The sequence below is a fragment of the Chenopodium album genome, chromosome 15, assembly GCF_948465745.1.
Source record: "Chenopodium album chromosome 15, dcCheAlbu1.1, whole genome shotgun sequence".
Taxonomy (NCBI): Eukaryota; Viridiplantae; Streptophyta; class Magnoliopsida; order Caryophyllales; family Amaranthaceae; genus Chenopodium; species Chenopodium album.
In genome coordinates this window covers 6,453,436-6,469,885 of record NC_137848.1, presented here as the reverse complement: position 1 = coordinate 6,469,885, position 16,450 = coordinate 6,453,436, and the positions used below count along the sequence as shown (strand labels likewise).

The following is a 16,450-nucleotide window of genomic DNA, read 5'->3' as shown; positions in this document are numbered from 1 at the left end:
TTTTTGGGGATTAAAGAGGTAAGGACAATTTTCTTTCCATCCTTAGAAAAGGAGTAGGTGTTTTTGTAACCATCATGCATCACACGTCTATCAAATAACCAAGGCCTACCAAGTAAAACATGACATGCATCCATAGGTACAACATCACACCATAATTCTTCCTCATAAGTTTTACCAATGCTAAATGATAACAAGACTTGTTGTGTGACATAAATCCCTTTACTATGACTTAACCATTGAATTTTATATGGTGTAGGATGAGGGATAGTTTTCATTTTCAACTTGTCTATCATAACTTGCGAAGCTACATTGGTACAACTACCTCCATCAATAATCAAAGTGCATACCTTTCCTCCAATGGTGCAACGAGTGCGAAAGATTGCCTCACGTTGCAAGCTCCCTTCTTGGTCCAACATATTGCTTAGTGTACGTCGAACCACCAAACATTCCCCTTCATCCGGACCTAGACACGCATACTCATCATTCTCCTCAAGGTTGTTGTCCTCTTCATCTTCTAATTCGTTCTCCTCTTCATGCTCCACCAAAGTAACAATTTTCTTATTTGGACAATCACTAGCCATATGTCCAAGGCCTTGACACCTAAAGCATCTTCTTGGGCCTGGTTTTGGATTGGAGTTTTGGGTGGTTTGAGAGGGTGGTTTAGAAGTAGGTTGGGTGGTTGCGGATTTGAAAGGTTGGAAATTTGTTTGCCTTTTTTGGGGAGATGAGGATTGAGAAGCAAAACGTGAAGAATCACTTTTGCCTCTTGCCTTTTGTTGTTGCTCAATCTTATGTGCTAAGATAATGAGCTCTTCAAGGGTGGTGTAAGGGTGTAGCTCGGCCACATTGGCTATTTTTGGGTCAAGTCCTCCCAAAAAACGCACCAATGTTTGAGGTTCATCTTCCTCTACTCCACATTTCATGACAAATCCTTCAAATTCCCTAGCATATTCTTCTACCGATTTTGTACCTTGCTTGAGGTTATGGAATTTTGAAAAGTTTTCTTGCACATAGTATGTGGGAAGAAACTTTTGCTTCAACAATTTCTTCATCTTAACCCATGATCTCACTTTTTCTTTGTCTTGCCTTTCCCTCTTGGCGCACACACTAGCCCACCAAGTTGAGGCATATTTTCGTAGCTTCAAGGCCACAATTTTCACCTTTTTCTCCTCTGGTGTTTGCTTATAGTCAAACACTCTCTCCACCGTTCTCAACCATTCTACAAACTCATCAGCATCGAGTTTGCCATCATATTCAGGAATGTCTGCTTTTATGTCATTGTTAGAACGTGACCTTTCTCTTTCACTAAAAGGTCTCTCATTGTTATTGAAAGTAGACTCACTCATGTCATCTTCACTATGGGTGGGTGAACCTTCTCTATTATGGCGCAACTTAATAGTAAGATCTTTCAATTGATCTTGCATATACTTCATTCGTTGCTCCATATCTTCTTTCTCTTGCTCAACCTTATTGACATATTCTTGCCAATTAGGTGGTGGAACGTTTGTCATGGTTGTGTTTGGGTTTGTGTTTGGGGTAGGTGTTTGGGATATGTGTTTTGGGACGAGTATTTTTTTTTTTTTTTTTTTTTTTTTTTTTTTTTTTTTTTTTTTTTTGCTAGTCCCCCTCCTTCTAGCGCCAAATGTTGTATATTTGGAGTATCAACCCGAAATACACAAGGGATAAACCAAGGATAAGTAAGACTAAAACCAAAAAGGCTTCTTAGATACAGAAACACCACTAAGAAACGAGTTTGGGTTCCTAAGATCACAAGCCAACTAGTAGTCTAAGCTAGTTAACTAAGCAAAGGAAACGAAATTCCAAATCCAAGAATTTCAAGTTTGTTTCTAATCCAAGAAACGAGTGTAAAAACACAATTTTTTGTTCAAAATATTCTCTATATTTTTCATTCACATTTGCTTGTTATTTATAGTAAACAAGCATCATAAGTACAAGCTAACTTAAGTGACTTTTTAGCTCACTTGTTACATGCTTAAACTAAGCATCAAAATCTGATTTTTAATGTCTAGATACATCAATTAAAGAAGCTAAACTTAACTAGGTACATAAGCTTAGAAAGTGGCGGTTTGTAACCTCCAAAAGATGCTCCAAAAATCAGAAAATAAGAGAGCTTAACTCCCCCTTAATGCACGTCCAACAAAGCAGCAAATGAAGGCTTAAACTCCCCTTGATTTACGCCCAACAAAGCAGCAAGTGAAGGCTTTAAACTCCCCTTGATTTACGCCCAACAAAGCAGCAAATTAGAAGCAAAACAGCCCCATAATTCACGCCTAATTCAAACAGCAAAAGAAGAGTAATTTCCCCTTGATTCTAGCCTTGAAAGTAGCTTGAATGTATGTGGACTAAAGTGTATTTGGACGCCCTTTAGTTGCTCCAAAAGCTGACCGAATTGAACAGCCAAATGAAGGCCGAAATTAAGGCTTAAGATGCTCCAAGTTTGACTGAAATTAACGGCCACTTAAAGGCTGAAATTAAGGCTTGTAATGGCTTGTAATTCCTCTTTGAAAACTGATTGTAACTCCCATTTTGAAGCCTTGAGATTCCTCCAAAAGAATTTCGGATTCTATGTTGTTTTCCAAGCTTAAATGGCTGTCTTCTTTTGTGTATCTTGTACTTGTACTTTATGTGAATGTAACAATATTTTTCGAACTAAAATTAGCTAAAAAGAAGTAAGAAAAATATAACTAATTTGCAAACTTAAAAGAACTAAAGTTTACAATTTATTCAAAGCATAAAAAGAACTAGAATGAACTAGTTAATAAGAACAACAAGAAACTCAAAGGATTGAATATCTTGTTGCACATAGATAGAACGCATAGCATCAATGCATGATGCTACATCTTGGACCAAAGAAACGTCCATAACCAAGTTGTTAGGCTTGGCTACAACACATGAGGCTAGTCGTGAATGTGTATGGTTAAGGTCTGTAATTCAACACATTCAGACAGATTGTGGCATAAACTCCGAGAAAGAAGTTCCAACAATTTTATATGAGGATAATGCAGCATGCATCGCGCAGCTTAAGGAAGGGTATATCAAAGGTGATAGAACGAAGCACATTTTACCAAAATTCTTCTATACTCATGATCTCCAGAAAAATGGCGATATAAAAGTCCTTAAGATCCGCTCGAGTGAAAACTTGGCAGATTTGTTTACTAAGGCGATCCCAACAGCCACATTCAAAAGGTTAGCTTACGGCATTGGATTGCGTCGTCTTAGAGATCTCAAGTGATGTAGTCATGAGGGGGAGTTAATGCGCGCTGCACTCTTTTTTCCTTAACCATGGTTTTTCCCACTGGGTTTTCCTGGTAAGGTTTTTAACGAGGCAGCATCTTATGCGCATTATAGTGGTATTATTTTGTATGTGCTATGTTAGTTATTGTTTTATGTAATATATAGTCATCCAAGGGGGAGTGTTATGAAAATATTAAAATATGGATGACTATTATCCCATGTACCATCTAGAATACTCTAGAGTTGGGTATTTGATCTTATCCGTTGATGAAACTCTAGATATTATTCATGTATATATATCCCGTACAGTATGGAAGAATAAACACAACGTAAAATATATTTCTCTATCTCTGTATATTTCTCTATAATTCTCTTCTATATTTAACATTAACAAGTTTTTATAAATATTTAAGTTCAAGAAAAATAAATTCAAATAAGATATTTATAAATGAATGAATAAAAGTTCAGATAAGTTAAAATTATGTAAATATAATGATGAACCTTAAATTACAACTAAATTTGTATTTAAAGCTATTTTGTTGTATTCTTAGCTACATTCTAAATTACTAATTACATATTTACGAAAGTTCAAATTATGTAAGTATTAAGTACTCCGTACATGTATTGTTAAAACAAAGATAAGTATTTTTATTTGCTTAGTTTACAAATGATCAAATTGAACTAGACTAGAATGAATTAGATAAGGTTACTCCATATTCTTTTATTTGCATTTATATCTTGATTCCCTAACAAATGATCCTGAAAAGTTTATATCCAAAAGGAACATATTAATACAATTTGATGAAATATTAATACAATTTCTAACTACATGTCATTTGTTACTTTTTTTCCAAAATGATCAAAGATTAAGTAAATCAAATTAAAGCATATATATGAAATCAGTAAAATCAAGATATGATTGCATCAAAAGAATTGAATAAATGAATTAGAAAATGTAATGATATATAGTAGCATTATTTTTTTATTTTTTTTGAAGACAACCGAAGAAAGTAGTATTAATTCAAGGATAAAGCATCCGACAATACATAGGGTGAAATCTCACATGAAACATGTATTAAAAAATGTAATGATATAGAGTAACATTATAATAATACCATTTACGTTTTTTTTTAATTTTTTTTTTTTTTTTTTTTTTTTGAAACCAAGTAACCACCATTTACGTTATTTACAGCAATGTAATTATGTAATCACATGATAAGATAAATCCAAAATGCAATGCATCAGAAAATATATGAGATTAATTTTTATAGTTACTATAATTACGACAATTCTGATTTAACGTATCTTTGACGTCAGATTCCAAGTTGGTGAGCGATCAACTAAATTTTAATTTTATTATTACTTCCAATTAATATTAATAAATATATATATATATATAAAAAAAAAAAAAATCATACGTAGTGTTCTCCGATATTATTAGCCGTCTGATCTGTAAGATCAACGGACAACATTGCTTCGTATGAAGCTGTTGGTCATAAGGTGAGTGGTAGGTACAATGCAACAAATCTTCCCGCGATATTCCATTTAATTAATTATTATTAAATAATTAATAATTAATTTTTACAGAAAAGGAAAAAATTAATTAATTTCCAGTAAAATTAGTCAATTTTATGCAGTTATAAATAAGATTCAGGCTTCAGCCATTGTCTGTGAGTTTTCCCATTAAATCTCCCAGAATCACATTTTCTCTCTCTTCAGCTACCTGATTTTGATTTTACGGTAATATTTTTTTTTTTTATTCTTTTATTAATTGACAAGATTGGGTTTTCATGAAATTCTTGAATTTGAATTTTATTGATCTATTTTTAGTTTGATTTGATTTTCTGGGATTTTGAATTTAGGGTTTTTGATATTTTGTTGGTTTGATTTTTGGGTGAAAGTTAGGTTTAACAAAGGGGGAAAATGGCAAGGAAGAAGATCAGAGAGTACGATTCAAAGAGGTTGATTAAGGAGCATTTTAAGAGAATTTCTGGTTCTGAACTACCCATTAGATCAGCTCAAGTAAGTTTAATTTTTCATTTTATTTAGTGGGTTTTGAGTTCAGATTTTATTTTTATGTGATTTGGATCATATATTATGCAAATATAATGTGTTGTTGAACTACATTGTCATGAAATTGAACTGTGTTTTCTCCGGTTCGGATTAATCGAAATAGTATGTTAACACCCTGTTGCTAGTTATAGAAAAATGTAGTAATTTATCAATATAGATTTTCGGTTTTAATGGTGATTTTTCCAAATGTGGGCAATTTTTTTTTTCTTTTGATTTGTTTGTTTAGGTTTATCATTTGACTCTGATTGGGGATTATGATTTCAATCCTCATACGCTGAACGAAAATACGAAATTGATTTTGCAGTGAAGCCGGTGATCCATGTTTTAGTTGCAACGTATTGACTTTTTCATTGTTTACACACTTTACTTTGACTATCTTTGGTGATCTATTCTTGTGGAAAATCATAGTTATGTGTGATCTGGTTAGAATTTATCCTATCTTTTTATATGATCTTTATGTTAACATTCAATCTAGATACATGGATTATGATAATAGTCTCCAATAAGAATGTTTCATGGACCGAATAAGAAGATTCTACGAGTCTCTATTCACATATCCACGATAATAGTCTTTTAGAATAGTGGAAGGCTGATTGGCTAAATAGCCAACTATAACGTGATTTCAGGAAGAAAATTAGGGTAGGATGATCATTTTGGTTGTGTTTTTGACTCTTTGTTATATGTGAATAATTCAATTCACAAGGCTTTAATCAACAACGGTATACAAATGTATTTTATGATACTCTTGCTTCATTAGACAGGTGACGATAGTTAGACTATATGCAGTATTGATCCTGCAATAATGGAGAGGCTACATCCTAATTGACCCAAAAATCAGTATCCAATGATCATTTACTACTCAGAAATCTTCAATATATTGTGCTAATGTAATACGAAGTATGAGACCATGTTACTAATAGAATTCTGCTAAATTTTTTTTTTTTTTTTGGCTATGTCCTAAATGAATCTGCATGTTTTCTAGAACAATTTAAGAGTTCTTTGTCAGAATCTAATCTATTTTCTTGCCGGAAATGACAATTTGACATAAAAGCTTCAATGTTATCTACTCTGATGTGTTTCTTTTCCTATGTATATGCAATCATTTGCTCTATTGCAAATTCCATTGACTAACTAAATTTGTTTTCTACTGAACAACCTTATCTGTGGATTTTTATCTTCAATGTGGCATGGGTTTCTTGTAAAGTTACTTTCTAAAAATGTTATTGATGCTGCTGTATATGATACTTGAATTCGACCTGAGTTGTCTTTATTTTGACTAGATTACAGAGTCAACCGACCTGAATGAACTTGTTCAGAATGAGCCATGGCTATCATCTGAAAAGTTGGTTGTGAAGCCTGACATGTTGTTTGGGAAGCGTGGCAAAAGTGGTCTAGTTGCCCTCAATTTGGACTTTTCCCAGGTTACTGCTTTCGTAAAAGAACGTCTTGGCAAAGAGGTAGGTTGAATTGATCATCAGGACAATAAGTGCTACTTTTGTTAGCAAAAGTTGCTTTATTGCAGTAGTAACTGATTGTTCAAACCATAATCCATGTTTGTTTATGCTACATCAACAGGTGGAGATGGGTGGATGTAAAGGACCTATTACTACTTTCATTGTCGAGCCTTTCATTCCACACAATGAAGAGTTTTATCTTAACATTGTCTCAGAAAGACTGGGGAACAGTATAAGCTTCTCAGAGTGTGGTGGAATTGAGATTGAAGAGAACTGGGATAAGGTACTCCTGACACTTTGATTTCTCAAAATAAAATTCATTCTAGATGCCCATTTCATATTGCATGGAAAAATTATTTATACTAAACACTTAAGCTGTAAGACATTGGTTTCTTCTCTATTCAGGTCAAAACAATCTTTGTTCCCACTGGTGTTTCTCTTACTTCTGAAGTCTGTGCTCCTCTGGTTGCTACTTTACCTTTGGAGGTACTCCCATGATCTTTGGAAGTATAATATAATTGCTTTATTTATATTTACTGCAGAGTAAAGTTGTACTACTTTTCAAGGGAAATTATCTGTTGAGAGTATTACTTTTTGTGTAATTTATATTAGTATCGCTGACAATTTTTTTCTCCCTTTTAGGTCAAAAGTGTTATTGAGGAGTTTATCAAAGTCATTTTCGCCCTGTTTTTAGGTAATCGAACACTCTTCTTTAGTAGTTACAATCTCAGACAAACAAGCTGATATTAGGGCAAGAAAACTAATATGTTCATTTGAGGTTTCTGTGGCAAAAAAAAAAAAAAAAAAGAAAAAAAACATTAAAACAGCGGCAATCCTCTTACAATGTCACCTTCGTTTTTCTTTTTTGCTTGATTAGTAAGCAATCCTTACTGATGCTCTTGATACTAATTATGTGGGGAAAAAAGGTGTAATTGTTCATTAATATCATAAATGCAGATCTGGATTTCACTTTCCTAGAAATGAATCCTTTCACATTAGTCAATGGGAGCCCGTATCCTTTGGACATGAGAGGCGAGCTAGATGATACTGCTACCTTCAAGAATTTCAAGAAGTATGCACTCTCTCAACCGCACAAAATTTCTCCATGACCTTTATTCAGTTCTTCCTAGCTTCCTTAAGTAATAACACTTGCCCTTTTTTTAACATTTCTGCAGGTGGGGTAATATCGAATTTCCATTGCCATTTGGAAGAGTTATGAGCCCAACAGAGAGCTTTGTTCATGGTCTAGATGAAAAGGTATAAAGTAGCTTCCTTTCTCAAACAATGTTCCTAATTATTTTAGCCAGGCTTGACATGTAGTTACATTGTCTAAAATTATCGTTGTACGTGTTGATCTTAATGTATTATGTGTTCCTTGTTGTGCAGACAAGTGCATCCTTGAAATTCACAGTTTTGAACCCCAAGGGAAGAATTTGGACCATGGTGGCTGGAGGAGGAGCCAGTGTCATCTACGCAGATACTGTATGGACTTGGACAGAAGAATGGACATTTTGTTCTTAAAAATATCTTGCATAAGTTTCGTTCATGGCTTAAATTTTTTCCTTGCTACAGGTTGGGGATCTTGGCTATGCATCTGAGCTTGGGAACTATGCTGAATATAGTGGTGCTCCTAATGAAGATGAGGTCTTACAGTATGCCAGAGTAGTAATTGATGTAAGTTGATTTCTCTATTTAGCTATTAATAGATGTTAGATAGATATATTGTTAACCAATAACTATGTGTGTGAAATATCATCTTCAACTTTTGATTTCTTAACACCCTTCATCCTAAATTTACATCACTAATTATTGTACAATCTCTGCAGTGTGCTACTGCAGATCCTGATGGTCACAAGAGAGCCCTCGTAGTTGGTGGAGGTATTGCTAATTTTACTGATGTTGCTGCTACCTTCAATGGAATAATCAGAGCTCTGAAGGAGAAGGTTAACTTGCTTCACTACTGCTTTTGGCTAGTGCTTGAATGTTGAATCAGTACAGTTTCTGAAACACATCTGCTGGTTTTTGATTTAACAGGAATCAAAGCTTAAAGCCGCAAGAATGCACATTTATGTGAGGAGAGGAGGTCCAAATTACCAAAAGGGTTTGGCTAAAATGCGGCTGCTTGGAGAAGAGATTGGAATTCCTATTGAGGTACAGATATTCTGTTTGTTTTCAGAAGCTCAACAATCAATTTGTTACCTATGATGCTCTTTCTTATGTTGCGTTCTTTTAGATACCCTTGAAATGTCTTGGATAATGTAATTCTGAACTTTGCAATTATAGAGTATCTGCCTATGTTAGAATTTAAGCTGAAAACTTGAAAAGTCATACTGTAAGATTTTACCATAAGTAGATAACATTTGTCTGAGAGTTCTGATCTTTACTTATTTATGGATGATGTAAAAAGAAAGTAATGACATTGAACCAGGAGTCCATCGTAATCCTAAAGAGCCCATAGTTCATAACAATCAAAAGCTTAACATGTCTGCTTTGCTAATTTCTTTATATTTTGCAGGTGTACGGGCCTGAGGCAACAATGACCGGAATATGCAAGCAGGCCATTGAATGTATTAGTGCTGCTGCTTAATCGGGTCTCAGCAAATTCAAATTTGAATTGCCTCTACAGTGCTAGTTTATAGCTGATATAGATTTAGCACAAATTTAATGATGTTTTATAGATTTGTTGTGTGCTCTAGAGCAGATGCATTTGTTAGCACAGAATGAAGATCCTTTTTCTGTTATTGATACTGATAAACAATGTATAATACCTTGAATAAAGTCATTGGTTTCATTCAAGGATTATGATAATGAAATGTGATAAATTCCTTAACCTATATAGCTTCATCTTCCATTTCTCTTGTTCTCAATATTAAGTGTAACCAATTCATTCAAAAGCAAAGGTCGATGTTACAGCTACTTTGAAGCTAACCCGTAACAATAAAATTTTATAACCAAACAATTTACATTGTTCATAAACTTCTACCATTATAAACTACAAAGTATATGTTAATAATCTACTCCGTATATGTGTCAAAAAAAAATATAATCTACTCCGTATACACTAAATATTAATAATGTAGTCGTATGAATTCTGCATGGGCTTGGTAGCTGATCTAAATGAAACTTTTTGAAAACTGTAGTTAACTTGATTATACAAGGGGGAAAAATGGTGAATCCCTTGCATTGTCAAAAACGCTTTCAAAAGTTTATGAAAATCCACTTTTCTAACTCGTGTATTTTGTATCTAAATGATATACTCGTAAGAATGATTTAAATCAGACTTTGCCAAATGGCTAGAATTGATATGAAAAATGCACACACACGAGATTAGCCATAGACATTAACAATTTACTCATACTTATGCATGTGATAATTTATAACTAATTAGTAATTAGTAATGTACTCTCTCTGTTTCTTAATATTTGCCTCATTTTCTTTTCTTGTCCGTCTCTTTACGTTTGTCTTATTAGACCATTTTCATGGTGAGACTTGAGAAAGTATTTTTAGAAGAGAGAGTTTTTTTTTTTTTTTTTTTTTTTTTTGACGGGGAGGAGAGAGAGAGTATTTTTTGCAATGTATATCAATAAGTTGATATTTAAACTTAGCAACTTTTTTTTAATACTCAACTTTGAGTCTCATTTGACAAAAAGTGTGGGCCATTTATCAATATTATAATATATTTTGTAATTTATTTAAGTTTTTTTATTTTTATTTTTTTATTTGAAAAACTTACAATATAGATTTGGTGGACCATAAATTAAAAGTGACATTAGTATACTTTAGAGAGTCTCACCATTGGGAAATTAGACTTCACATGAGTTGCTAAACTGAGAAGTAGGATGGGTATTACCATTGGAGATAAAAAACAACTCATTTTGTATTTCAATACTCAAATTCGAGTCTAACCATTGAAGGTGGTCTTATACTACTTTTGGTTGTAGGGAACATATCTTTACAACCCCACCCATTTTCTCTCTTGTCAATTTTTTTTAAGGTTGCCCATCCGGTTCACCGGAGTTTAACTCTGACTACATCCGGATCCGATTCGAGTAGCACACCTGGCTTATGGTGGGTGAGTCTCCCAACAAGACTTTCTGCATACGGTGTGGCTCGAAGCCTCGAACCCGAGACCTCCCTTAAAGCGACATCAAGTTGCTTACCACTCGAGCCAACTCTTGATTTCTCTTGTCAGTTTCTTTCAACTAAAAAAAAAAGTGTTCGTCCCCTGATGGAGCAAACAAAGGAAGATAGAGGATACCCTGTCTTGTAATATACTCCCTCCGTTTTTAAATATTTGCTCCACTTTTCTTTTGTACCCGTTTTTAAATATTTGCTCAATTTTCTTATTTGGAAAACTTTTATAATATTTAATTTATTTTTTAATGGGATCCAATTTTATTACTTTTAGATTCTCTCTTCTCCTATTCACCTTCCACTAAGAGCAAGTTTAGCTCCAACTCTTAAGATTTGGGGTGACATCATCATTTTGAGTCTTAAGACTTATGCTTAAGACTTTTTTCATTTTTCTTCTTAAATTTCAAGCAAGTCTCAAGTTGGGTCTTGAAATTTCAAGACTCAACTTAAGACTTGAGATTGGGACCCACCTCACTATTATTTTTATTATTATTATTTTTTTTTTTTACACTTTTCTACATATAATATGTCATATATTTGAGTATTATACAAATTTTAGTGAGTATTAATAAAAATTTGATGACATCATTTTCAATAGAAACCACCAAAAATGATGTCACATCCAAGTCTTAAGGGCTAAACTTGTTCTAACCCCAACGGGGAGAGTATTTTATAAGAATTCGAATTTATCACATGTTTTTTTAATTACTCCATTTTTTGTTTTACCTCTAGCTCTAATTGGGTTTGTTGGGTGACGTATTCGCACAAAAAAAAACACAGCAGTGTACGCTCAGTTCGACCACGCCCTTTGCTCGCCGGCGCTGAGCTCCGCTACCAACCCACCGTTTCTGACGTTGGCCGCAACTCAGTCCATCTTTACTCTTTTAGGTATTTTATTGGGTTTTAAATATTCGATACTCTTTGAGGATCAAACTTTTCCAGAATTCGAATTCGACAGTCACTCGCTCACTTTTAGGTAAATCAATAACTGGGTTGTCTCAATTTCTTTCATTGTTTTACTCTTTTGAATTCAATTTTGGTAGTTATATGATATATTAGCAATATAAGTGAAATAATTGGCTGAGGAAGCTGATTGAATTGAATCACCTCTAAACATTATTGATGAATGATTTAATCTGGGTTTTTTTATATATCATTGAAATGGAAATTTTGAGTTCTTGTATATGTAATTCTATATAATGGAAAGTGTGTTGGGGCATGATGATGTAGACGCGATTTAATCCGGGTCTTGGGTACCACCCTCGAACAATTTAACCAACTAAAAGGTATAGGTGGTAATTAGGGGATTTGATGCATAAACTAATTTTGAGATTACGAAATTTCATTATGTTGTGATTTTCAAATTACAATTGCTGTTTGCAATGATATTTGATAATAAATGGATATCAGTCTGTCCTTATACATTGATTTTCAGTGAGATTATGTTTTGCTTTAACAAATTTCATTGGTTTTGAAAGTTTGAAATTTGATATTAAAGATGAGAAAGTTAATCCTTTTTTTTTTTTTTTTTTTTGAAAAATTGGTGATTATCTTAGATATAAAGGGAAGAATTACATTGTTAACAATGAGAGCTTCAATGAGGAAGTTGATAGCACCTCAAATGAAGCACCTTCAACAAACAACACCCACTGCAACCCTAGCTCCGATCCCTCAGCTTGAAGCTGCCTTCCCCACCCCATTACCCACGCTTTCTCTAACCTCGCCAACCACACAATCCCAGCTCTTAACCTTCCTCAAGATACACCTTAGATCTCCAATCACCCCGCAAACTCTCCTCCACTTCCTCAAGAACAAGCTGCATTACCACCCAAAATTCACCCACCTTGACTTCCATATATTCCAGTGGGCCAGTACCATTGATTCTTATCGCCATGACCATCATACTTACGAATGGATGATCAGGACCCTTGCTGTTTCTGACCGCTTTGATGCCCTCCGAGTAGTGGTCCTTGATATTATGCCCTCTAAACCATGCCCATGCGCTGATGGGATCTTTTGTTGCCCAAGGATTGAACCTATATTTAGATTCGCCATCAATTCTTACTGCAGAGTTGGGAGACTGAATGATGCTTCACTTGCCTTTGATACTATGAAAAAATTAATTGACGGGAAGCCTATTGTTGCTCTTTATAATATTTTGATTCATGGGTTTGTCAAGAATGGTCAGCATGATAAGGCGTTGCTCTTGTATGATCAGCTTATTCTGGATAGAGTTAAGCCTGATGTGTTTACTTTCAATATATTGATTAGTAGCCACTGTAAAAGTAATCATTTTGGCTCGGCTTTGGAGCTCTTTAAGGAAATGCGAGCGAACAGTTGTGAGCCTAATGTGGTTAGTTTCAATACTTTAATACAAGGGTTCTTTAAGGAGAGAAATTATGAGGAAGGGGTTGCCATGGCATATGAGATGATTGGTATGGGGTGTCAAATTTCAACTGTAACTTGTGAGATTTTGGTGAACGGGCTTTGCAAGGTAGGGAGAATGTTAAGGGCATCTGAGTTGTTGATTGATTTATCTAGGAAAAGAGTTTTGCCAGATGGGTTTGATTGCTCTGATCTTGTTGAGAGCCTTTGCAGTGGATCAAATGCAATTAGAGCATTAGAGGTTGTGGAGGAGATGTGGAAAACAGGGAAAAGTCCTGGCATCATTGCTTGTAGTACTTTGGTAGAAGGTTTGAGGACTGCTGGAAACATAGAAGATGCACTGAGGTTCGTCAACAAGATGCTAAAAGAGGGTATTGTATTGGATAGTGTGACTTTTAATTGTCTTCTAAAAGATGCTAGTCATTTGGGAAGAACTGCTGAAGCTGATAGATTGAGGTTGTTGGCTTCTAGCAAGGGTTTAGATGCTGATGCTGTAACCTACAACATATTAGTTGCAGGTTACACGAGGGAAGGTAAAACAAAAGAAGGAGAGCTCCTGGTTGAGGAGATGTTGGACAAAGACTATATTCCTGATATTGCCTCCTACAACAGATTGATAGATAGGCTGCATAACATTTGAAACTTTGCTGGTTCAGGGCAAAATACAGACTATTGTAATCAGGAGGCACATGACGAACATTTTTTTTCCCACCTGCATTATGCCAAATAGCATGATTGAAATGGTGAAAGGCTGTGGAATGAATGGAATTTGAAGAGAGAAAGTGAGAATGGTGACAAAAAGACAGAATTACAGGTTTATAGCCTTTTCACCTCTCAGTTGCTAACGATACCTGCCTCGCTTCCTTCAACCCCTCAATTGATCTCACCTCAAATCTTCCTCTTTCTTATGTAGTCTAAAATGCGCTGATGATTCAGTAGAAGGCAAGAAGAGCAATCATCTCCAAAGCCAGTGCCACTTGCTTTTTGTCAAAGGTAAGGACAATCTTCCCTATGCGGCTATGCATGCTTTCCCTTTTTTTTTTTCTCCTGACGTTGCTTTGCTTGGGTATTGTTTGCTACTGTCCAGGATTTTCTATAGTGGGACTAAGTATGCGGTAGCAGATAAGAACATAGCAAAGTTTCTTGTGAAGTGGCACGGCATCCTCTGAAACAAAAAAAAAAAAGAAATCGAGTCTACTGTGCAAGGGAATCTCATTTTGCAGTTCTCTTAAGGTTGGTGTTTTGCTCTTTTGTGGCTTGATCAATTGCATGACTAAGGTACTCAGTTGAGTAGTGTTATAAAGAGTTATTCTGTCCTGTTTTTGATTTACTGGAAAGTAATCTTCTAGTTTTCTTTATCCCTGATTTATGTTCAGGGGTTTGATATGTATTGTTGTTATCTTTGATAATTATAACCCAAGGTGAGCTTTAAGAATTAGAAAGGCTGTCAAGTTAGTGTTGGTGAAATTTGGTCGGCGTAATTAATTGCTGGGTAATTTTTATAATGGATAATCCTTTCATAGACTTGTAAATGCACTTTTGGGGGAAAGTTCATGCAGAGAACATATCTAGTTGGTATACTGAATTTTTCAAAGATTTGACGCAAGAGCTCATGTGCAAGAAGATTTTCATTATTAATCAGGAGCTATCACCAATCCATTTGATTATGATCCAACTATTTGCTCTATTAAAAAAGAAATGATAAAAAAAAAAAAAAAACAATTTGCTCTGGAAAAAATTGTCAAAAATAATACAACCTTTGGCCCATTCTTTTTTAATAATACAATCTTTTGATTATTTTGTAATAATATAACCTTTAGGAGAAGTTCATTTTAAACAAGACAATTGAATTTTCGGTGGGTTTTGAGGTGGGAGAAGGGATGGGATGATCCCCCCCTTTCTCATCCCTACCACCAAAAACTCATCCCCTCCCCTATCCTAACCTTAAAATCTACCGAAAATTCGATTTAATTTTGTTTAAAATGAACACTCACTAAAGGTTGTATTATTAAAAGAGAACCGGCCAAAGGTTGTATTATTTTTGGCAATTTTTCCTTTGCTCTATTAGAGGTTGGATATTTTCAATTAAAAGTAGATAACAAGCTATAATCTGTGAAACAGAAAGTTCAGTCCATAACTACCTTGACAGCTGAAGGTTTTTTTTTTTTTTTTTTTTTTTTTTTTTTTTTTTCAAGTACATATTGGTTTTGTGAGTATTCTGAAGTTCACTAAACTTTTATGGGCGAAGTAGAAACAGTGAGAGATCACTGCCTCAATCAAAATTTAAAGTTAAAGCATTGCCTACTTTTCTTTCTTCGCAGGTACTAATTACTAAGGCACCCCTGACTGATATATTTAAGTAGGGAGATCATTGAATGTATTGGCACAGCTGAATCTGAATGCAGTGCCTCGTTCTCTTCGGCCATAGTGAAATAGTGATGATTCAATTTTGATGCAATCTTTGCCTCTACAGTCTGCAGTCTCGGTGTCCAGCTGATTTAGAATTAGCACAAATTTAATGATGATGTTTATGTGGAATGGTTGTGTTTTCAGAAGGAAGAACTGATGGATGATGGACATTGTTCAACTTGAATTTGACATACACCTACAGACCTACATAGTACATAGTTACATACCATTATAGCAAGGGAGATGTATTGATTTTGATTTGTGGGTATTTTTTTTATCCCCGCTTATTTAGAAAACTACTTGTCATACATTTCCATTAATTTGTGTATCCAAGGTATCTTGGCTGCTGGAAAAATATAAGTCCAGCCAATCCGGCATACAAAACGGATGGGCTTGAACAACAATTTTGGAAAAAATTGAATATTTGGACATGCTAGTAATAAATAAAACAAATATTTAAGGCTTGTTAGCCCGTGAACAAGCCAGCCTGCCCTATAAAAAAATGCAGGTATGGACAAATTGTCAAGCCAACATAAAAGGGCTTGGTTTTGCTACATTAAGCATGTTAGACCAAAAATGAAAATTGAGCTCAGCCTATTTTCCAACCAAATCTGCAAGCAATCACCTTTATTTTGAATTATACTACTCCCTCCGTCCCTTAATTAGGTGCTTACTCTCCTTATTATATGAGTAACAAATGTAAGAAATATACATCTAATAAAGGGATAGAGGGAGTACAA

The 16,450-nt window shown here is 34.5% G+C and overlaps 2 protein-coding genes across 4 annotated transcripts; both read left to right on the top strand.

Moving 5' to 3' along the window:
* Positions 1–4,849: 4,849 nt before the first annotated feature.
* Positions 4,850–9,616, top strand: LOC145582812 (ATP-citrate synthase alpha chain protein 1-like). Of its 2 annotated transcripts, none has more exons than XM_081639835.1 (13): positions 4,850–4,995; positions 5,161–5,277; positions 6,609–6,785; positions 6,904–7,065; positions 7,188–7,268; positions 7,425–7,476; positions 7,740–7,854; positions 7,958–8,039; positions 8,169–8,264; positions 8,355–8,456; positions 8,609–8,725; positions 8,817–8,933; positions 9,298–9,616. In XM_081639835.1, exons 2-13 carry the CDS (start codon positions 5,179–5,181, stop codon positions 9,367–9,369), a joined length of 1,272 nt encoding a protein of 423 aa, XP_081495961.1. In that variant the 5' UTR covers positions 4,850–4,995; positions 5,161–5,178; the 3' UTR covers positions 9,370–9,616. The 2 variants fall into 2 exon arrangements, with proteins under 2 accessions (XP_081495961.1, XP_081495962.1); XM_081639836.1 differs by having other exon boundaries at positions 4,882–4,995; positions 5,157–5,277.
* A 2,033-nt stretch (positions 9,617–11,649) lies between these two features.
* Positions 11,650–16,119, top strand: LOC145581729 (uncharacterized). Of its 2 annotated transcripts, XM_081638759.1 has the most exons (5): positions 11,650–11,892; positions 12,473–14,115; positions 14,215–14,294; positions 14,389–14,534; positions 15,623–16,119. In XM_081638759.1, the coding sequence occupies exon 2, from the start codon at positions 12,502–12,504 to the stop codon at positions 13,939–13,941; it is 1,440 nt and encodes a 479-aa protein (XP_081494885.1). In that variant the 5' UTR covers positions 11,650–11,892; positions 12,473–12,501; the 3' UTR covers positions 13,942–14,115; positions 14,215–14,294; positions 14,389–14,534; positions 15,623–16,119. The 2 variants fall into 2 exon arrangements, with proteins under 2 accessions (XP_081494885.1, XP_081494886.1); XM_081638760.1 differs by lacking the exon at positions 11,650–11,892 and having other exon boundaries at positions 12,432–14,115.
* Positions 16,120–16,450: the final 331 nt, after the last annotated feature.

Excerpts from the sequence above, each read along its gene's own strand:
- LOC145582812 (XM_081639835.1), top strand. The coding sequence starts at position 5,179 with ATGGCAAGGAAGAAGATCAGAGAGTACGATTCAAAGAGGTTGATTAAG. Across the intron at positions 7,269-7,424 it reads TTGCTACTTTACCTTTGGAG|GTCAAAAGTGTTATTGAGGA; the intron begins GTACTCCCATGA and ends TCTCCCTTTTAG. Across the intron at positions 8,040-8,168 it reads TTCATGGTCTAGATGAAAAG|ACAAGTGCATCCTTGAAATT; the intron begins GTATAAAGTAGC and ends CTTGTTGTGCAG.
- LOC145581729 (XM_081638759.1), top strand. The coding sequence starts at position 12,502 with ATGAGAGCTTCAATGAGGAAGTTGATAGCACCTCAAATGAAGCACCTT.